Source organism: Gossypium hirsutum, chromosome A02 (assembly GCF_007990345.1).
Source record: "Gossypium hirsutum isolate 1008001.06 chromosome A02, Gossypium_hirsutum_v2.1, whole genome shotgun sequence".
In the NCBI taxonomy this organism is placed as follows: domain Eukaryota; kingdom Viridiplantae; phylum Streptophyta; class Magnoliopsida; order Malvales; family Malvaceae; genus Gossypium; species Gossypium hirsutum.
The window spans coordinates 103,946,675-103,969,867 of NC_053425.1; the positions used below are offsets into that span (position 1 = coordinate 103,946,675).

At 34.8% G+C, this 23,193-nt stretch overlaps 1 protein-coding gene across 1 annotated transcript; it reads right to left on the bottom strand.

The window, feature by feature from the left end:
* Positions 1-20,648: 20,648 nt before the first annotated feature.
* LOC107940594 (L-type lectin-domain containing receptor kinase IX.1) lies at positions 20,649-22,846 on the bottom strand. Its single transcript, XM_016874037.2, has one exon. The coding sequence runs from the start codon at positions 22,799-22,801 to the stop codon at positions 20,771-20,773; it is 2,031 nt and encodes a 676-aa protein (XP_016729526.1). The 5' UTR covers positions 22,802-22,846; the 3' UTR covers positions 20,649-20,770.
* Between the last annotated feature and the right edge of the window lie 347 nt (positions 22,847-23,193).

Genomic DNA, 23,193 nt, shown 5'->3' on the forward strand with positions numbered 1-23,193 from the left:
TTTGAGGTCTCGATACCTCATTTTTTGACCCGTTTGACCTAATAAATTCTTTTAATTCACTAAATTCACCAATTCACAAATTCTTCTAAATTCTTACTTGAATCATAAATGTTAAATTACTATTTTTTGCAATCTTACTTGTCGGATTTAGTGATCTCAAATCACCATTTCTGACACTACTGAAAATTAAGCCGTTACAGGAAACCCCTAGAAAGAACGTGATGGAGCCACATTCTAATCTATTGACAAAAATAGAGCGACTCACGAAGAACGAAGGCTTCAGACCGATGAGCTAGATGAATGGCGAACAAATGCCAAGGAGAAACTAAAAGTACACAATGAACCAAAACGACGCCACGATGAGCGTGGGGATGAAACAAAGTAATTTGAGGTCGGAGATAAAGTATTGTTAGATGAGAAGGACCCCCGAATTGCTACTTCAAAGCTTAATACAAACGGAGCGTTTCCTTTCATGGTACTGAATGTTTTCCCATACGGTACAGTCGAGGTAAATCATTCTCAATTCAGCGCGTTTAAGGTAAATATTACTCGACTTAGACTTTATGTGGGTAATAGAATTGATAGTGAGAAAGAGGAGTCTCGACTCCGTGATCCGCCGTGACCATGCTTATATGAGGTGAGTCGAGCTTAGACTTTAAATAAGCGCTTCTAAGGAGACAACCCGAGCACTAACACCACTAACCCGTTTATTTTATCTATTTTTTGTGTTTTTTATTCAAAAACAGTGCCTACATGGCCTAGACACACGGGTGTGTCCTTGGCCTGTGGAAATAGGGCAAAAAATCCCCAAGTATCGAGCCACACGGCCTGCGATAAATCCACACTGCCGTGCAACACGGTTGTGTGAAAACTGGAACAAAATTTTTAAATTAGTCAGAGAGGTACATGGGCAAGGCACACGGCTGTGCGATATGGCAGTGTGACGATTGGGAATTCAATTTTTGTGACGAACACGGGCTAAACCCGAGCCACACGGGTGTATGACATGGCCGTGTGGCCCAACACAGGCCTCACACAACCGTATCCCCTTTTTAAACCCCCAACCTTAACATTTTTGTCTTCTTCTTCTTCTTCAATTTCCCCCCCAAACCCTAGCCGTCGACCCTCACACCGACCAGCCACCGCCGCTCGCCCTACTGGCCGACCCCCCTTCTCCCATTCTTTTCCCTTTCTCTTTCTTTCTTCCCCATCCTTTCTTCTCTTCTCCCTTCATCCCGTGCACAGCACCCGAACCCCCCACTCCCGTGCCCCTCAAACACCGACCATCGACCTCCACCGTCGTTCCGCACCACTGTCACCATCCCAACACTACCACCATCGGTCTCCCCTTAACTAATTATCTTCTTTTCTTTCTCATATTTAATTTTTTAAATTACTATTATTATTCTTATCTTTCTTTTTTCTATTTGCCAAGTCTTATTATTCTTTTCTATTGTCTTCTAATTCTGCTATCTTGTGTTTATGATTCTTGTGACTAGTCTTTCTTCCATTTAGCAATACTAGTCTTTGAATCCATCTGTTCTTTTGCTTTCTGCTATGATATTTTTCTTATTCTCTTGCATTATTATTACTATTATTTAGTGCTCTTGTTTTGTTTCTTTTGCTTATTAGCATTCCATTCCTTCTGCATATATATTTTCTGCTATCCAGGTCCTTGCCCTACTAAATGTTAGTACACATCCTTTTAGGATTATTTGTTGATTTTGACTATTTTGGTTCTATCTGTAGGCATGTGTTTGAATATTGGATGATGCCTTAGTATTGATAAATTCTTTTACTTTTGCAGGTACATCATGACGAACACACAAGGAGAGGAAACTGCCGTCCCCGCTTCGAAAAAGCGGAAGGGTCCTGGTGCATTCTCCTCGAGTGCCTCTACCGAAGCTCGTCATCCTCTCCTTCGATTCTCATCAAGCCCACAGGATGACCTGTTTCAGCTTCTTCGAGTGCGATCATTAGGAGTGGGCCGATGTATTGACTAGGTCGTATTAGAGCAGGTCGGACTAGCTGATGAGGCCCGGGCTTTCATTAGCACTGCCCCATGGGATCGATTATTTGCGATTATTGAGCCCACCTATTCAGAGCTTACCTTGGAGTTCTGCACAACTTTCCACCTACAGCATGTGATAAATACCCATGACGAGGCCGGTACTATCACTTTTCGACTCGGTGGCTTAGTGCGACATATGAGCGTCCCTGTGTTTGGCGCAGCTTTTGGCATCTACACCGATGAGTTTATAGGTGCCAATAACCTTTTTCACCTCCACCGTCACATACATCACTCACCTTCATGCTATTGGACCGATCTCACAGCTAGTTAGATCTGTTATGACGTGAGTCGCTCGAAGGCGACATCTCTTTCTCCGGCTCTACGATACATCCACGCCTTATTAGCTTACACATTAACTGGTAGGAGAGAGAGTACAGTAGTTGTAAGCACTACTAACGCTTACTATCTTTAGAGCATAGTGACTGGTCACATCTTTGATTTGGCATACTTCATAGCGCTTGCTTTTCGCCATCAGACGGACCGCCATAGAAAGGGTCCCATATTTCTTGGCCTTTACATGACTCGCCTCGCTTGACACTTCGGCCTCTTCGACACTCTAGAGATGTCATTAACCCTCACACTAGTAGGCCAGATGTCTCCTCAAGGAATATCGAATATGATCCACATGAAGATGATAGAGCGACGCCGCGGATTTGACCCTCCTCAGTACAGACTCGTCCACTCTAATGACTAGGAAGAGCCAGATGACATTACTGATGATGTCCCTCCCCCTCACGAGGACGCGCACCCACCACCACCACCAAGTTACCCACCTCCTGTTGCCACTTTGACAGACACTTTCGAGCGACTCACTCCTTTGAGCAGCAGTGTTTTGAGTGATTCGATAGCATCGATTCCACTCTTCGACAGATTTGCCACCACCTTTACGTCTCTCCTTCGACACCATCGACCCACGGGGCATCCGATAATGAGGACCTTTGAGTCCCTTTATTTATTTATTATTATTTTAATTTTCATTTAAATTTTATTTTGATTTTTATCTATTTTTGAATACTTATGTTTTATATTTTGAACTATATTTATCTTTATGGTTTTTCTCGAGTAACCTCTTGATTCTCTTCCACAGTTGTGTTTATTTTTTTTACTAGTAACTCAGAATCATACCTTTCATTAGCACTATCTACAATTCTAGCTTTCGCTATTCTAAGGATTTTATCCAAAAATTCAGGGCAGTTTCGCTTCTCCCCCTCTCTTCTGATTATGCTTATATTGCTATTATCTATCTTTGTACATTGAGGATAATGTACATCTTAAGTGTGGGGAGGTTATTTATGTGATTATCAAAAAATCCCTGAAATTTTCTTGTTCTCAAATAATTTTCTCACATCATTATTAGAGTGAATTTTGATTGATTTATGATTTTTATCAGTATGTGTTGAATTAAATCATAGGTAACTTGCATTGATTGTTTAAATTTTAAGACATTAGAGGATCAAGCATGATAAGTTGACTTTTGAGAATTAAAATTTCTAGGTTTTTTCTCTGAATTGAGGTATTATCTTGAAGTTTTGAGTTTATAGGATTGACATCAAACACCCATAACTTTCGTGAGGTTTTGAGCCTTTTAGAGCATATATCTTTCTTGCTCACTGATTTTTTTTATGAGTGTGTCAACATTGATTTTCTATTCTAGAACTTGCATTGATAATACATGTCGAGACCATACCTTTGATTTGATATACTGAAATGATAAAGGCACTTAGGTTTTAACCCATTTACCCCATAAAAAGCCTACCCACATAATTGACCCCTAGTAAACCCCTTTAAGCCTTGACTATTATTTCTTGATTTTTCCCCTTAATATTAACCCACAATTTAATCCTTTTTGATTCGTTAAGAATTTTTCTCTTTTCGTTGACTCCTTTTTATCGAGATTTGATTTGATTAGTTGCCTAATTATGATCGTTCATTCTAGTTGCTGAATTATCTCTTATTATGTACTTTCCATTATTGTTCTTATTTTTTTTTAAAAAACCCGTTTATTTATATTCATTCAGTCACATATTTTTCTAAAGAGCTTGGATAAGTTAAAGTTATTATATTAAGAAAAAGCTCACATCACTGGTTTTGGATAGTTTAAATTCTGGCACTTTTTTGTAATTCAGCAATTAGCTTCATTTTTCTAAGTTTGGTAATTTATTAAATTAATCTCGATTCTAACCCTCTTTTTTAGCCTTTATCCACACCTTTAACCCAAGCCCCATTACAACCTTTGAAAGACCTTTTGATTTGTGTATCATCTCATTTATAGTGGTGGAGATTTGATTTTCATGCAAGCCTATGGTAATAACTTTTTATGTTTGACTATTGAATGCTTAATTATTGAACCTTAAACACTTTGAGTGATTTGAGTGAATATTTAGTAAGGATGTCAACCCTTGTTGATTTGGAATTAAAGGTAATTACTTAGATAAAAGAGGATACCTATGATTTTATGATTAAAATGCTCAACTTGGATTGTTTGAAACTTCAATGTTCTTTTAGTTAAGCTCTCAATGTATGATTACTTAGGGATTACTTCGAAACATTATTAATGAGAATTATAAGTTGAGAAAGATTTATTGTGAGTTGAGGATTTTGCTTGAGGATAAGCAAATGCTTAAGTGTGGGGATATTTGATAAACCATAATATATACATATTTTTTACCCTATGTTTAACATATTTATTGATGATTTTTCCTTAGTTTTATTGAATTCGATGCTCCTAATCCTTTAAATTCATGTTTTATACTTAAGCGAGTATATGAAGGCAAAAAGAGCAAGAAATGGGCCAAAAACAGACAAAATGGGCCTAATTCAGTGTTTCACACGGCTTAGGCACTTCCACACGGGTAAACCACACGCCCGTGTTAGGCACAAGGGTAGGCCACACGCCTATGTGTCCTGGCCGTGTCGACTAAAAACCAAGTCAGAATTGCACACGGTCTGAGGACCTTCACATGGGCGTGACACACGGCCGTGTTCTTGTCAAACCCAAGTCTAATTCTACTTGGAAAAAGGCTAATTTTGAGGGTTTGAAATCATTTCAAAGTCTATATAAACACCCTAGAAGAGGATTAAATGGGACATGGAGAATAGAATGCAGAAAATACTCAAGAATAGCCATCGGGATCAGCTCAGAAGGAGGATCTACATCAAGACTGAAGATTTCCATCCAATTTCCTAGAAGTTCTTTGGGTTTCTTTATATTTTGTTGTTTTTCAATTTTTGAGATGTTTTCCATTATTATGAACTAAACTCCCTAAATACTTAAGGGAGATGAAACCTAGGATGAATCTTATTACTCTTTGAATTATATGATAAATACTTGTTCTTATTTTTAATTGTGAGATTAACCCTTGCTTTAATATTCCAGGATATTAATTCATGTTTTTGATGTGCTTATTCAGTGGAGCAAAAGTCATTGTTTAAGAGTAGATCGTTCATAATTAAGCGGAGTTGCATGCAATCTTAGAGATAGGACGACATAAATCTACCGGATTAGAGTCAAATCTAATAAGGGAATCCATAGATCGAGTTAATACAACAATAGGGGTTTTAATTAGAAAGAGATTTCGATTAATCAACCTAGAGTCAGTTATTTTTAGTTTCAAGAGAGATGTTAACATAAATCAAGGATTCCTACGGATTAAGTCAAGTGAATAAATCGTCTAATTCAGAGGTAAGAAATGGAGTCTAAGTGAATTTTTCCTTGGGTATTGTTTTCTCCATCTGTTTTCCAAAAGTATTTTCCAACTTTAATCTCTGTCGTAATCTTAGTAATTAGATAATTAGTTTTAGATTAAAAATTCTCTTAATTGTTAGGCTAGATAATAAAAAGATAGTAATTACTAGTACTTGTAGTCCTTATTGATACAATATTTTCGGTCTCACCATAACTATACTACTGTTCAATAGGTGCGCTTGCCTTAGTCGAATTTTTAGTTAGTTTAGCGACCACCAGCTTTTTATTGCATTTTTAATTTTCTTAGCTTAGATTCAAATTATTGCAAAATAAATATTTTTACACAATATTTTGAGTTAGTTGGCCTATTGGGCCAATATTGGCCTTAAGGTAGTTTTAATCCTTTCATTAAGTGTGCAGGACACCTAATTTTAGGCCTTAAGGCACCAGAAAATGACAATCAAGTCACAACACAAGCTTCCGGTGTTGCAACACAACCAAGCCAATTCAAGATTTTACATTCAAAATTTTGTGTCGCAACACAGGTCTGACGGAAGGCAAAAATTAATTAATGGTGTTTCAATCCACACAATCCATATTTATTGTGATTAAGGCTTGTATTTGACCTAAATTAGGCTGCTAACTTTGCCTATAAATATTTAAGCATAGATTAAGCTTGAAGAGGTTTTGCCAAGCCGTTTTAAGGTTTTAGTTTAGTAGTTTAGGATTTTAAATTAGTTCTATTTTATTTTAGAAACAATTTTATTTCTTGTTCTTCGACTTGGATTCGATTTGACTCTAAGTTTTCATTATTTAGTATTTTCATAATTTTCCTTTACGTTTCTTTTGGAAACGACGATATCACGATAACTGTTAAAGGATTTTGCAGATTCAAGCATATCAAGATTCTCAAACGGACCAATTTCTAATTTAATTTGTGTTCTTGCATGATTAATTTAATTTTAAAGAAGATGGTTATTGAACCGATGAGTGGCTAAGTCCTTTAGGGAGATTAACTAGCGGATGTGGGGTGATTAACTAAAGAATGAGGGTTTTCTATACGAATTAGTCGCTGTAAATTTATGTGTGCTTAAACCCTAGGATTGATGTCCCTATGAAGTAATCTAGGTTAAATTAGGTCGAGAGATAAGTTTTTCGAGTAAATCGTGATTTATCCCGGTCAAGAAATTGAGGTCGAGAGATAAGTGAGTATTGGTCGATTAATTAATTAGTAGAGGTCGAAAGGTAATACTGGTTAGTTAATAACTAATTCACTAATAAACTCCAAATTCTGAAGTTAATTGCAACTACTGAAGTGAGTTAATCCTTTGCTTGTTATTCAAGAGTTTTTTACTTGTCAACTTCATTTTAGTAGTTTTGTTTTTATTTTATGACTTTAATATTTAGTTTTAATTATCGTAAATATAATTTTTAGTGACTACTGTTTAGACCTGCTATTGTAGAAGACATTTTTAGATTTAATTTAACCTCCCTTGGGTACAATCCTCAGAATGCTTACCAGTGTTCTATTGTAACACAAAACTATATTACAATTTGACATGTTTGCTTGCGGATACCACATTTCATTGGATATTTTATTTGCACGATTTTTACTCTAAATGTTCGCACATTTGGAGGCAGTTACTACTTTAAGTTTGGTTTCAACATAGGCATCACATGTGGAGACTTCAGAGGAAATTGCCATTTACAGTTCGAAAACCCACATTATTTGAAAAAAAAATAAGGGCTCCAAAAACAAACCTTGAAGATATTTGGCAATAGCATCTCTCGATTTATACGCCCAGTAGTTCTCGTGCTACATCCATTACCCAACATCTCTCAAAGCTTATTAAATTTGGAAGGGTGTATGCCATAGCCCCCCTGTTGCGAAGACAATAGTGAAACTTCCCACGAAAGGAAATGTCATGAAGGATAACTAGGAGAACATTATGATTCAAAAGGTTATAAATATTCTCCCCATTAGGGACATCCTCCAACCATGGATGATGAAGAAAACGATAGGGTATAGGTCTTTTCCATTTAGTAGGAAACCCGAAAGACTTCCCAAACTTTAACTCTACCAGAATGTACTTCTTGGGATTTGGCTTCAAACTCCCCATTCCTCTATAAATGATTTGTTCAGCCCTCCCCCTTCAGACTATGAGGTATACCTCCTCATACTCTTCATTTTCTTGAAGGGTGTATATATACTGGAACAACGACACAAAAGGCCATATCCCTTTCTACCTACATTTAATCATAAATCTAATTATTAACCACCAGGAACTCTTAACCAATTGCTCGAGTGCCAAACAATAGGAATTCAACCATGACAAATTGGTGAAACGGAAAGTGAATCATTGTTTCTAATAAGAATAACGACAAGTAAAATATTGGTCTTCCCCAGCCAAAGCGAGGCCCAAACATAGAACTTAAGCTATGATTCCCCACATGAACACTAAACTTGTAACACCCCTAACCTGTATCCGACGCAGGAACAGGGTTACAGAGCATTACCGGATTTATAACTTAAACAATCATACATTTCATAATCAATTATCATTCAAATCAAAAACCATTCAAATGCATTCATAAAGTCTCTAATACGAGCTTTCGAGGTCCTAAATAGACATTAAAAGTGGTTCGAGACTAAACCGAGTACTCAAGATATTTTCAGAAAAACATGGAAAATTATCAAAGTGCAGGGGACACACGCCCGTGTAGGCAGGCCGTGTGGTTATTCAAAATAGGATCACATGACCATGTCCCAGCCCGTGTCCAATCCCGTGTAACTCACTAACTTGGGTTACACTGCCAAGCCATACGCCCGTGTGCTAGGCTGTGTTCCCTTTGAAATGGCCTCACATGCCCGTGTGCCAGGCCATGTGCTAGGTCATGTGAAACCTGGAGGGTATACTGACTTGTGCCACACGGCCAAACCATACACCCGTGTGCTAGGCTATGTGTAGCTATGACCTGATTTCTAAATAAGTATTAGGGGATGCATGGCAGTGGGTCACACACGGCTGAGACACACGCCCGTGTCTCTACCCGTATAGACAAAAGATAGGTTATTTTCCAAGCCATATTTCTCACGCAAAGTGGTACTAACATAAGCTCAACAATGCACCTACAACCATGGCAAATTATGCACTTAAAACCAACCAATATCAAGTTTATATCATGTACTATCCACACCTACAACCTGATATTCATAAGCACATTCATTTGACCACTTTTAAATATACCAAAAATACTTCCAAAGTCTACCGAAATGGACCATTACATATATGATCCATTATGCCTAACTTAGCATGCATATACATATCTCAATTTCAACTATTTGGTACTTTAAATACCAAATCAGAAAAACAAAACATTCATATAGCAAATGTACACAACATATCACAAGGCCTTTTACACCTATTTACATATCGAAACATATACCATTTTCAAGCCAAATCAATTAGCTAAATACACAACAAAACATATAGGACACCTTAGCCAAAATACCTATATATTCCATTTAACCTAAAATATAAAAAGTCAAAAGTACCAAAATGAGAGTTTGATAGTGTGACACGATCTCTGACAACTTCCAAACCAAAGGAGCTTCTGAAGCACTATAAACATATAAAACAAATAAAGTAAGCAATTAAGCTTAGTAAGTTCATAAAACGTAGAATTTAAACTTACCACATAACCACATATTTAGGTAAATAACTAATTTAGTTTGGCCAATTATTAAAATACCTGTAATAGTTCGTTTCGAACTTATATAATCTCGTAATAACACTATACCCGTTGAACCACTTGAAATCTCGTTAGATACATAGGTAGTACATACGAGGTGTATTGAACAGTAAGTTCGTTAATTCATGTACATGTATGCTCTTACGAGCCACAATCGGTAAGCTCTTCCGAGCTGAAATATGGTAAGCTCATACAAGCTGAGAATCAGTAAGCTTATATGAGTTGTGGTGAGTCCGCAACACACGCAATATCTCAACCAAAATCGGTAACCCTAATGACACGTCATTTGTATCTTACGAATTTTTAAGGTTCAAACGGGACTCGGTATTCTTTGTACTATATCGGTTATGCATTCAAAAATTATACATTGTAATTACTCAATCTAAATGCATATATATTTCAATTAAAGTATATAAATACAAAATGTAATTACACGAACTTACCTTGAATTAGTATGGAGTAAGTCGGCCGATCAATCCATTACTTTTTCTTTCTCTCGATTTAATTCCGAACGTGGCTTTTCTTGATCTATATAATCAAATTTAACTAATTTAATATTTATTCTATTCAATTTAATTCAATTCAATTTCATATTATGACAAAATTACCATTTTGCCCCTAAATATTTGACTTCTTTACAATTTAGTCCCTAGGCTCGTAAAATGAAATTCATGCAATTTCATTCACATATAAGCCTAGTTGAATTTAATGTATATATTTCACAATTTCACACATTTACACATAATTATCGCGTTTTCTCAAATTAACACCTAATTGACAATTTTAACAAAACTTACTCAACAAAAGTTGTTTATTTAACAATAGTTATTTATTTAACACTAAAGGCTCAATTCTTCCATTAAACATCAAAAATAACAAAAATTCTCTCATGAAAAAACCCTAGACTTTCAACCATATTGCAAATTAGTCCCCTATTTAGCTAGATTAAGCTACAATGATAACGAAAACATAAAAATCATAAAAAACGAGCTTAAAAATCACTTACATGCAAGGGTTTTATGTTGCTGAAACTTTAAGCTCTCCAATAGCTCAAGTTGTTGAAATTTTTGGTGGGTGTTTGCATGAAGAAGATGGCTATTTGGTTTGTTTTATTTAATTTACTTTTAATTGCTAATTACCATTTTACCCTTACCCAACTTTAAAAAGTACTCAATTACCAAGCCATGCACATCCACTAACCCATTTAATGGTCTAATTACCATACAAGGACCTCCACTTTAAAGTTTTATAGCTATTTAACACTTTTAGTGTAACATCCGTAACCCGTATTCAACGCTGGAATAGAGGTACGGAGCATTACTGGACTTATAACACAAATAATCATACATTTCATATATACTTATCATTCATATAAAAAACCATTCAAATACATTTATATAATTCCAAATACGAGCCCTCGAGGCCCCAAATAGACATTAGAAATGGTTCGGGACTAAACTGGGTTCTCTACGAATTTTATGATAACATGGAAAAAAATTTCAAAGTGCAGAGGTCAAACACCCGTGTGGCCAAGGGACACACCTGTGTGGCCATGGGACACGTCAGTGTCTCAGGCCGGGTCCGACCCCATATAACTTACTGACTTGGGTTACACGGCCAACCTAGACGCCTGTGTGGCCAAGGGACATGCCTGTATGGCCATGGGACATGCCTGTGTCATAGGCCGTGTCCGACCCCGTGTAACTCACTAACTTGGGTCACACGACCAACCCACACGCCCATGTGTCAGGCCGTGTACCCTTCGAAATGGCCTCACATGCCCGTGTGCTAGGTCGTGTGAAATTTGGAGGGTATACTGACTTGTGCCACATGGCTAAGCCACATTCCCGTGTGCTAGGCCGTGTGAAGCTACTGACTTGATTTCTAGAGAAATATCAGGGGACACACAGCCGTGTCACACACGGCTGAGACATGCCCGTGTCCCTGCTCGTGTGGACAAAAATATGCTATTTTCTAAGCCATATTTCTCACCCAAAATGGTACCAACCTAAGCTCAACAATGCACATACAACCATGGAATAAATAGGCATTCAAAGCCAACTAATAACAAGTTTATAACATGTACTTTTCACACATACAACATGATATCCATAAACACATAAAAGTGATCACTTAAAAACATCCCAAGATTTCTTCCAATTTTTACCTAAATGGTCAATTACATATATGATACACATTCTCAATTTCAACCACTTGGCACCTTTAATACCATTTCACCAACAAGGCATTCACATAGCAAGAATACACAACATATCATAGGGGCATTTACAGCTATTTACATAACAAAACATATATCATTTTCAAGCCAAAATCAATTGGCTAAATACACCACAAAACATATAGGCCACATTAGCCAAAATACATATACATGCCATTTAACCCAAAATGTAAAGTTAAATGTACCAAAATGAGTATTTAATAGTGTGACGCAAATCTCTGACGACTTTCAAACCGAGCGAGCTTCCGAAGCACTATAAAACATGGGCAAATAAATGGAGTAAGCAATTAAGCTTAGTAAGTTCGTAGAACATAGAATAAAACTTACCATATGACTACAAATTTAGGTAAATAACTCAAAGCATAACTCAATTCAATTTGGCCAAGCCTATCACATAACCATTCACCAAGTTAGTCATGTATAAATCCAACAATTATTAAAATTCCATGTACATGTAACATCAATGCCATGTAAACATATATCAAATATCAACCATTTCCATATAAAGTACCTGTACTTGTTCATATTGAACTTGTATAATCTCATAATAAAATTATGCCTATTGAACCACTTAAAAACTCGTTAGATACGCGGGTAGTACACACAAGGTGTACTGAACAATAAATGATCAAATAATGTACATGTAGGCTCATATGAGAGATAAATGGTAAACTTCTTTAAGCTAAATATCGGTAAGCTCATATGAGCTACAATCCGTAAGCTCATGCGAACTGTGGTGAGTCCGTAACAAATGCAGAACCTCAACCAAAACGGTAACCCTAATGACATGTCATTTGTATCTTACGAATTTCTAAGGTTCAAATGGGACTCGGTATTCGTCATACATTGTTGGTTACGTGCTCGATAATTATACATAATAATTAAACTAATCTCATACATATATTTCAATCAAAGCATATAAATATGAAAATTATTTACACGAACTTACCTCAAGTTAGTACAGAGTAAGTCAACCGATCAATCCAATACTTTTTCTTTCCCTCGATTTAATTCCAAACGTGGCTTTTCTTGATCTATATAACCAAATTTAACCAATTAAATAATTATTCTATTTAATTCACTTCAATTTAATATTATGGAAAAATTACCATTTTGCCCCTAAAACTTTGACTTCTTTACAATTTAGTCCCTAGGCTCGTAAAATGAAATTCATGAAATTTATTTCACATATAAGCCTATCTGAATTTAATGTATACCTATATCAGCCCATACATTTCACAATTTCACACATTTACACACAAATTTCACATTTTCTTAAATTAACACCAAATTGACAATTTCAACAAAACTCACTTAACAAAAGTTGTTTATTTAACAACAAAGACTCCTATTCTTCCATTAAGCTTCAAGAAAAAATAAAAATATCTCATGGAAAAACCCTATACTTTCAATCATATTGCAAATTAGTCCCCTATTTAGCTAGTTTAAGCTACAACGTTCCCGAAAACATAAAAATCAACAAAAACGAGACAAGAAATCACTTACATGCAAGGAAAAAGGCTTGAAAAAAATTTCTCTTCTCATTTAATGGTGAATTTCGGCTGAGCATGAATGAGGGAGGAAGATGACAACTTTTCTTTTATTAATTTAGTCTTTATTTACCTAATTACCATTTTACCTTTACCTAACTTTAAAATTAACTCAATTACCTATCCATGCTGTAATAGCCTGAATTTCAACGATGTCGAAATAGTGGTTCGAGACCATAAAATCTGACAAATGAACTCGTAGATTATATTATTTAATATTTACGAGCCAAATGTAGTTTTTAAAAGATTTTTGAAATAGTAAATTGTGTTTTATAAAGATTTATTTGGTCAAGAAATTGAGAAAAAGAGGTATCGAGATCTCGATGTTATAAACCGAGCCATAAATATTTTTATAAATATTTACGGAATGTCAATAAGGTAGTATTAAAATTTCGTTAGAAAATTTTGACGTTTGGGTGGTCAATTAAATAAAAGGGATTAAATTGGAAAATGTGTAAAAGTTGCTAAAAGGATTAAATAGCTCAATTGTCAAATGAGGAAGGACCTAAAGTGAAAATAAGCCCAAAGGAGATATTTTGGGCGGCAATAGCTGAGAAAAATCAGGAAATGGGTGAAATAAGGGCAAAATTGGAAAATTGCCAAAATTTACTAAATAAAAATGGGACTAGGTTGGAATATCTAGAATTCTCTTCAATTCTCTTCATATTCATCAGCTGAAAAACAACCATGGAAGGGGGTTCAAGCTGGTTTTCATGCTCTAGCTTCATGTAAGTTTAATTCTTGCTTTCTCCTTGAAATTTCTATGTTTTTGGAATTTTACAATTGGGTCCAACTTACTATTTCATTAGTTTTTGATTCCATGGCTAATTTTTAAAGTTTTTATGGATGAGTGCTGAAATAATATGATGAATAATCATATAATTGAAGCTTTACTTTGGTATATGATGATTTTATCAAGTAAAATTGATGGAAAATTCATTTAGGACCTAATTAAGAAAGAGTTTGGAATTAATGTCTAATGCTAAAGTTCTGATTTTTAGGGGTTATGAAGAAGTTTAAAATGATAGACTAAAGTATTGATTGAGAAAATTTAGCTCAATTGAGGGGTTAATTGAGCAAGGACTGAATTGTATAAACTGTGAAATTTGGGGCAAAATGGAAATCAACATTTTTCATTAAAACTGTTTTGGACTGCAGCAGTAGTGTAATTTTGAAAAATCACCAAAAATTGTATAAATCAAATTAGAGGATGAATAAAATATGAAATTAAATCTTATTGAGTCTAGTTTCTTATAAAAGAAACTATGTAAGCAATGGAATTATGAATCGTGAGATATAATAAATTTTATGAGACAAGGTCAGAATGATTTTGGGTTCCCCTGTTTTGACTTTGGAAAATCATAAAAAATTGGAGAAAAATTTTATGAGACAAGGTCTAGTTTCTTAAATTTATATGTTTAGAATCCTTAATGAGCCTATTTTCCATATAAACAAACGAAAACATCATTTGAATCTTGTACGAGGATATAATTAATTTTTAGTGAAGAAGAGTCGGAACTGTTAGACAGCAGAACAGGGGTAACTTTAAAGAATAAACTGTACTTATTGGATAAACCAAAAATTCTGAAAATTTTATGGTAATAATATATATGAGTGTAGTTTCAGGGAAAATTATCGGATCTTAATTTGGAGTTATATAGCTCCAGATATAAATAATTTAGTGACTATGACACAGATGGACAGCTTGAATATTCATAAAAGTAAATAATAAAGATTATAGATAATGTTACTTACAAGTGTGTTATATACATTAAGGATGTGGAATGGATAGGAGGATGAGAAAAATATATATGAATATCCAGCTAGCATGGCTAATTTGCATGTTTTAGGCTTAAGGACTGAATTGAATAAAAGTAAAACTTCAGGGGGTAATTTTGTAAAAATGTCAAAAATGACCAAATTGAAGGGAATGAATTTTTTTATTATCTAAATTAATAAATTGAATGAAATTTTCAATTTAAGATCGGGTGAAATTGGGAAAATGGTAAATTACCAAAATACCCCTTAATCTTGATATTTCTGCAATTTCGCCAAGTAAGTTCGTGTAACTTGAATTATATTCTTAAATGCTTGAAATTCATTTTTTTATATGAATATGATTTGAATGTTCATTATATGGAAATTTATGAAACATTGATATATTTGAAAAAAAAAGGGAAAAAATCACGGTTGAATGGAAAGAAAATTCGATGGATCTCTGAAAAGGAATTGACGGTAAAAAGGATCTAGCCCGGACGGGTGATCCTATCCTGATATAGCCCTCCCAAAGAATACGTGGAAAATGGATTTAGCCCGGACGGGTAATCCGAATTAGAGTTTGAATTTAGCCTGGACTGGTAATTCAGATCCAAGCTCATTAGAGTAATTGTCGTTGCAGGGGATTTAGCCTGGGCTGGTAATCCGACAATACTCTATGAGTTTATATTACAGGGGATTTAGCCTGGAATGGTAATCCCACTGTAAGGATGAGGTTCGCGGGAGTGTGCTCTCTGATATGAAATGTGTAAGACCATGGTTGAAAGATACCATGGCAACCTGTGTGTAAGACCATGGTTGAAAGATACCATGGCAACCTGATATGAAATGTGTAAGACCATAGTTGAAAGATACCATGGCAACCTGTGTGTAAGACCATGGTTGAAAGATACCATGGCAACGTGATATGAAAAGTGTAAGACCATGGTTGAAAGATACCATGGCAACGTGATATGAAATGAATAAGACCATGGTTGAAAGATACCATGGCAACCTGACATGAAATGAGTAAGACGATGGTTGAAAGATACCATGGCAACATGACGGGAAAATGAATAAGACCATGGTTGAAAGATACCATGGCAACATGACAGAAAACGAGTAAAACCATAGTTGAAAGATACTATGACATCATGTCGAAGATAAATAAGACCGAGGAAGAGAAACGCCAAGATATCTATTGAACAATCGATATTCAGGTAATATGTATAAGATGGAATGGTTATATGAAATGGTTGTGTGAAATGTTTACAGGAATTGGTCATATGGAAATATATGTACAAAATAGTTGTATGAAATAATTAAGAAGATAGATAAATGAAATAAGTATGGGTACATGGAATTTAATTTATGTTAAGTTTAATACAAACTATTACCGAAATAAATATATACAAGATATAAGGAAATGATGGTGTATGAAATATTGACATAACGAAATGAATGATATATGCTTATGAAGAAACAGTAAGAGAATAATATATTTTGTGACATGTACATATATAATTATCTTTGATATGTTGATACAAGGAAATTATGTAAGTTGAGACTATTATTAAATTCAAGTGTGATATGTTGGGAAAATAGGTATATTAATGTTGAATTTATATGAAATATGTGCAAGTATACTAATAATGTTGTTGTTTGACGCTTAGACAAGTGCCAAGCTATTGATTGAATGGTAACATGTTTAATTATAAGGAGCATTGAAATGGTAAGTACTTAGATGAAAATATAATTTAAGATTTTGCAAAAATTTTTATGATCTCGATTTTATTCCAGTTGGTTTCTAATGTATGTTTTGGGCTTCGAGAGCCCAATAGAGAGACGTTATGATTATTTCAAAATATGAATAAGAAATGACTCAAAATTATCTGAAAATGATCAGTAAACTCCGGTAATGCCTCGTACCCTATTCCGGCAATGAATACGGGTAGGGGGTGTTACACATGCACATCCACTAACTCATTTAATGGTCTAATTGCCACATAAGGACCTCCACTTTAAGGTTCTATAGCTATTTAACACCTTTAGCTAATAGAACAAAACTTTTGCGCTTTATGCGATTTAGTCATTTTTCACAAATTGAGTACACAAATGGTAAAATTTCTTAACGAAATTTTTATACCATAATTCTAACATGCTTTAAATATTAAAATAATATTAAAATAAATTTTAAAACCTCAGATTTGTGGTTCTGAAACCACTGTTCCGATTTCACTAAAAACTGGCCGTTACATTTAGCTAATAGAACATAACTTTCGCACTTTAAGCGATTTAGTCCTTTTTCACAATTGAACATACAAACAGTAAAATTTCTTAACGAAATCTTTATGCAATGATACTATCATATTGTAGAACACAAAATAATATTAAAATAAATTTTATGACCTCGAATTTGTGGTCCCAAAACTAGTGTTCCGATATCACTAAAAACATGCCGTTACAAAACTCGTAATTGGGATTCCTTGTAAGAAGGCCCCTATTGTACCTACATCTTAATGCCCTTCACATCTCTTGCTATGTTGTCATGCTTTTACACTTGAAAACCCCAATTGGATCATCGTAGCCCCTACATGTTCTAGAATTTTCCTTTTTCGGCTTTAGCTCGTGGAAAGCCTCCTTGAATCGACCATGGTTGACCTATTACTCATTGCTGCCATCTTATTATTGATGGCAAAAGACCTTTATCTGCCTATCTGTAACAAAGACATGTTAGTTATCTCCTCTCCTCAAAATTCTGACTATTTTTCTAACGAAGATCATAAAAACAATGAGTAAAAAAAGTTTTGAAATACTTTTAAATCGAAAATGAATCTCTAGCTAGAATTTTGAAATAATAAAGCAACCTCAGGCAAAGTAGAATTATAATTTATAGACTTCTCAGTTATCTTTCATAAACGTATCATTTTAAATACTTAAATCTGGGCAGCTAAAAGATGTCAAATGCCCCTTATCATGACCACTACTCCCCAAAAGAATACCACATTTATGACAACTGTTTGATGATGCTTCATCTTCTTCAGCTGGATGTGATTTTAAAATACTCTCGGAACATGTCTCATGAAAGACCACTTTATGACCTCGCACTTCACTGGGGGGCTATTGTTATATCCCTCCGCCAAGAGAACACGTGTCAATCCAAGAGACATCGTTGACTATGCATTGACTTCCTGAGCATGACCACCTGTCACACTTCAAAATAAAACCTACCACCTATTTCACTTTAAACATAACTTACCACTCGAGCTTTAAGGAGAACACTATCCTAATGGAAATACACTTCCAAGGCAATAAGGAGTCTATTTAGTCTTGACTGCCTTGTACTAATAGAATCCCATAATGTGTGCCTATGATGATCCATTACGCATTTAATAAGATTAAACATTTATCTAGCCAATATTATATTAGTGGACAATGGGACATATCCTATAAATACCCTGAAAAACTATGAACAAGGGATAGACTTTTTAGTACCTTAAAGTTACTCTCAGCATATATCCTGTCAATTAGCCTATCCTCTTATCCTTTTTCTAGCTTTCGATCTTTACAGGTGAATTGACTTCCATTGCATCACCTTGATTCCCTCATTGCTCCTCTTTATCTTTCTCCTTTTTTGTATATTGTATCAACAATATTTAATTTAAAAACAATTATATAAATTAATTGATTTAAACATCAAATTTCAAATAATTTTAATTATGATTCACATATGCAAAGAAATGTAATAAATTCAGTTTATGAATCGAAAGTCTTAAATAATTTTGGTAACCATACTATATAATCCATTTATATCATATCAAGGCTTATAATAAAGCATAGTAATAATTTACTTGCTAATTTTTTATACTTTGTTATGTACTTTTTATCTAAAAAATTATTTAAAATCTCACGGAATAACTATATATGATAGCATTGCCAAAAAGCCCGAAAGCCCAAATGGCCCAAAAGAATAAATATCTAATATTTGTAGAAAAAGACAAAGCACAAGCTGTTATAGGATTAATAAGGGGACAAAGCCTGATGCCACCAAAAAAGGCTCAGACCCTAATAACAACAAGAGGTAGAGAAAAAGGAATGAGTCAATCCCAAGAAATCTTAGCTTTCAAGGTATGAGAAATTACGTGAGAACTAGGGAATAAAAGGTCCAACCAAAAAGAGAGTAAGCAAAGCTCGCTATTAATTCTCTTCAACCTTTCATCCTCACTTAATTCCTCTCTAAATAATCCATTGGAGAATAATCAGAGTGTCAACTCCGACACTACTAAAAGAGCTCAGTTTTTTGGATGTCTCAATTTGACATCTCAATTGAAGTTGTAAGAAAAATGGTAACAAAACAGTTTAACAAATAAATTATAAAAAGAAAGTAAGGTAACGAGAGAAATCAATATACGATATTTATTAACGTAATTCAGATTTATCAATTCTATTTTGTAAAATTTCACTTAGTAAATGATTTTATTCAATAATTTTCTAAATTACATATTGGTCAAAACTCAATCTATCTTTGGAACAATAATAATTGCAGCCCAAATAATCAATCAAATTTTTACAATCATTCACCCCAAACAACCTCAATTACAACAGGGTTTACTCTCCAATAACTACTAACACAAAAGTACAAAAATACAAAGGAAAAGATGAATAAAACAATCAACAAAGCATTCAAAATTCACCCACATATGTGTTGCAATGCAACCTATTTGTAAGCTAAAAATCGATAACTTCTCTATGTAATTTTAATGAGATAATTCAACATTTTAATCTAAAATAATAATCCACAAAATTTTCCCTTTTAATTTTCGAAAATGTTTGCAAATGTGATCAACTTTTATCTCCAAGGAAAATAAATTGATTTAAGCCTTGATATATAAGGATAACATTTGCATTTAATCAACCTCTCTTCTATTTCTTTCATTCGAAAATGTTTTCAATTAAAAGAATACAAAGAAATTTTAAAATTAAGAGCTTTAGAGTTGTTTAAAAGATACTTAAGATACCAAGAGAGGGGACTGGGAGTACACACTATCTATTTGGGTCATATGTCAAAATTTTGACCATTATATATTTAATAAAAAATTGCCATAAAATAGTATTATTTGAAAAGTAACTAATAAAATTTTTAGGTGAAATTATTTGAGTTTCTTTATTATAAAACGTATCAATTTAATAAATTTAAGTTTTAACAAAGTGTAAGTGTTTTAAAACAATTGTGATTTATAGTCGATTGAGTTTTAGTTAGATTGACTTGAGTATTATTATCAATATAGAGAACGTGGATTCGAGCACGCTGAAACGCATTATTCTTCTATTTATAAAATAACTAATTTAACCTAGTCATTTAATAAATGAATCTACTTAGTTATTTCACTAATTTTTTTTAACCGCAATATTACACCGTGTTTTATTTCTCTACTGTATAGATATATTTGTATTTAGTTTTATAATTAAAATTATATAAAGAATATTACCTTTATATGTTTTTTTAAGTTGATTTTTTTCTTAATTTTTGGGTAATCGAAATAACATATTTTTGCAATTGATTGAGTTTGATGGTATTGATCTATGCACAAATAATTTGAAGTATCCATTTATCACAATTTCCAAAAAAGAAATATTCTACATGAACAAAACACAAACTTACATGTCATGCTATATTTACCTAAATTTGTATGAAATGGAGATTTACAAATGAAATACTATTTACTCTTTTGAGAATTTAAAAGAGCTGTCGCAGAGCTTGATGTTGTTGAATATGCACGTGTAGAACAGCTACTACAAGAACATTGAGTTCGATCTTTGTCTGAATCTGTGACACCAGTTGATGATGTCGTGTAAGAAAATTTGCAGAGATCAATCGGAGGTGCGTAATACATCGGCACCGGTAACTTTGACGGCAAGCTAGGCAATGGAGCTTCAAAGTTCAGGACATTTATAACTTGCTTTATCGAAGGCCGAAGAGTATAATCAGGATGGCAGCACCATAGCCCAATGACCATCAAACGTTCAATTTGCTGCTCGTCAAAGTCGTCGCCGAGTCGATTATCCACGGCTTCAAGAAGTTGGCCTTTACCGTAAAGGTCCCAAACCCATTCTACCATCCTCACTTTGCTCGGTTCTTGCCTAGTTTCAACCGGCTTTCTTCCGCAGGCAATCTCAAGGGCCACGACTCCAAAGCTATAAACATCTGATTCTTTGCTAGCTTTACCCGTAGTGACGCATTCGGGGGCTAAGTAACCCATGGTGCCGGCCAAAACAGTTGTTTGTGAACCCATGTCATGGTCAACAAGTCTTGCGAGACCAAAATCCCCAAGCTTTGCATTGAAATTTGAGTCCAACATGACATTACTAGATTTTATGTCCCTATGTACCACACATTGTTCCCACTCTTCATGTAGATACAATAAAGCAGAGGCTAAACCAAGTGCAATTTTGTACCTTACGGTCCAAGTTAACATTATTTTACCCCCAAAGAGATGAGAATCAAGACTTCCGTTCGGTAAGAATTCATAAACAAGGAGGAGTTCGCCTTTTTCGTGGCACCAACCGAGTAGTTGAACCAGATTTCGATGTCTCAGACGACTAATAATCTTCACTTCTGATATGTACTCTTTTTTCCCTTGCTTAGATCCTCTCGAGACCCTCTTTACTGCTACTTCTGTGTTTGACTCGCTTAACAAGCCCTTGTAAACCCCTCCAAATCCTCCTTCTCCGAGCTTTCCGACCTCAGCGAAAGCGTTCGTCGCACGACTTAGTTCAATATACGTAAACCGCTTCGGTCCCGTCCCTTTCTCGAATTCATCATCCATAGTGACATCGATGGCCTCATCATTGTCGTTCAAACGTGCCCTTCTTCTCCTCATGATGAAGAAAAACAAACACAACCCGCCACCCAATAGACCAAAACCGAGTGCCAAACCAAGGATCAACCCTAAATTCTTCCCTTCCCCTTCACCAGTCTCCAAACTCGAATCGAAACTCCAATTGAGAATATTGTGAATTTCAACTTGACGACCCGTGGATGCCGAGAAACCTATTCTAACCCATTCCGGTAAAACATCCCTCAAATCAACAGTAAGTGCAAGGCTAGAGTTTCCACTAAAAACTGGATTATCAGCATAAGTTAAAAACACACTTAGATTTGTTGTGGTAGCATTATAACTTATCCATGCGTTAGCCCTTCTCCCATCTTTAATGCTACTTTTCCATGTTACATTTGTAACAGATATGATGGAATTGACATTGATGCCTACATGATCATCACTTGGATCCCATTCATTTCGGAAACTATCGAACTCCACTGCAACGATGTTATTTTCGGAGGAGTTAGAGGTAGCCATGTCCGGATCGAATAACGCAAGGTACCCGTCGCTCGAATTCCGGGGCATTTCAGACTCGAACGGTGCCATAAAGAAGGATAGTCCGTCACCGTATTCGCTAAGATTGACGGCTTGTATGATGAAGGTGAAGTGTGTGGTGAAGTCTGTTAGCCTTCGGTTACTAGCGTCCCAAAGACGAACCGGTTGATCGTACGAGGCACGTCCGATGCTACCGGTAAGGCTCTCGATTGCATTGTTCTTCGTGAGCTGAAGAACGTTACTGGACGAGAAAGCATCGCCTTCGAATCGAATGCCTTGCATATTGGGAGAGAAGCTAGAGAAGTTGAAGGAAAGTGGATTGACATAAGGGATTATTAGCAAAAGAAAAGCAAAAAGGATCCTGGAAGCCATGGTTGAATTGAAACTTGAAAGGCATAGAGGAAAAGGAATGAAGCTGAAGATGCCTTTTCATGGCCTATTAGAGTAGTTGAACTATATTAATTATTAACAATGTATTAATTTAATTAATGTATTTTTAATTGATAGGTTTGATTATTTTAACAAGGTCAGCTAAAGAATTTATCTGCTGAACTCTTCCTCGTTCAAAGTTGGCATAAAGAGAGATTAAAATTGGATAAAAGATAATGGCTATATAATATACAAATAATCCAAAATTTTAGGGTTAAATTATCTCCAAACTTCAAAAATATTCTGATTAAATCATCAAAGTATCTCTATTGTATCAATCAAGCTTTTCTATTAGCCTAATTTTAAACATATGTATGAAATTTTTTTAATACATC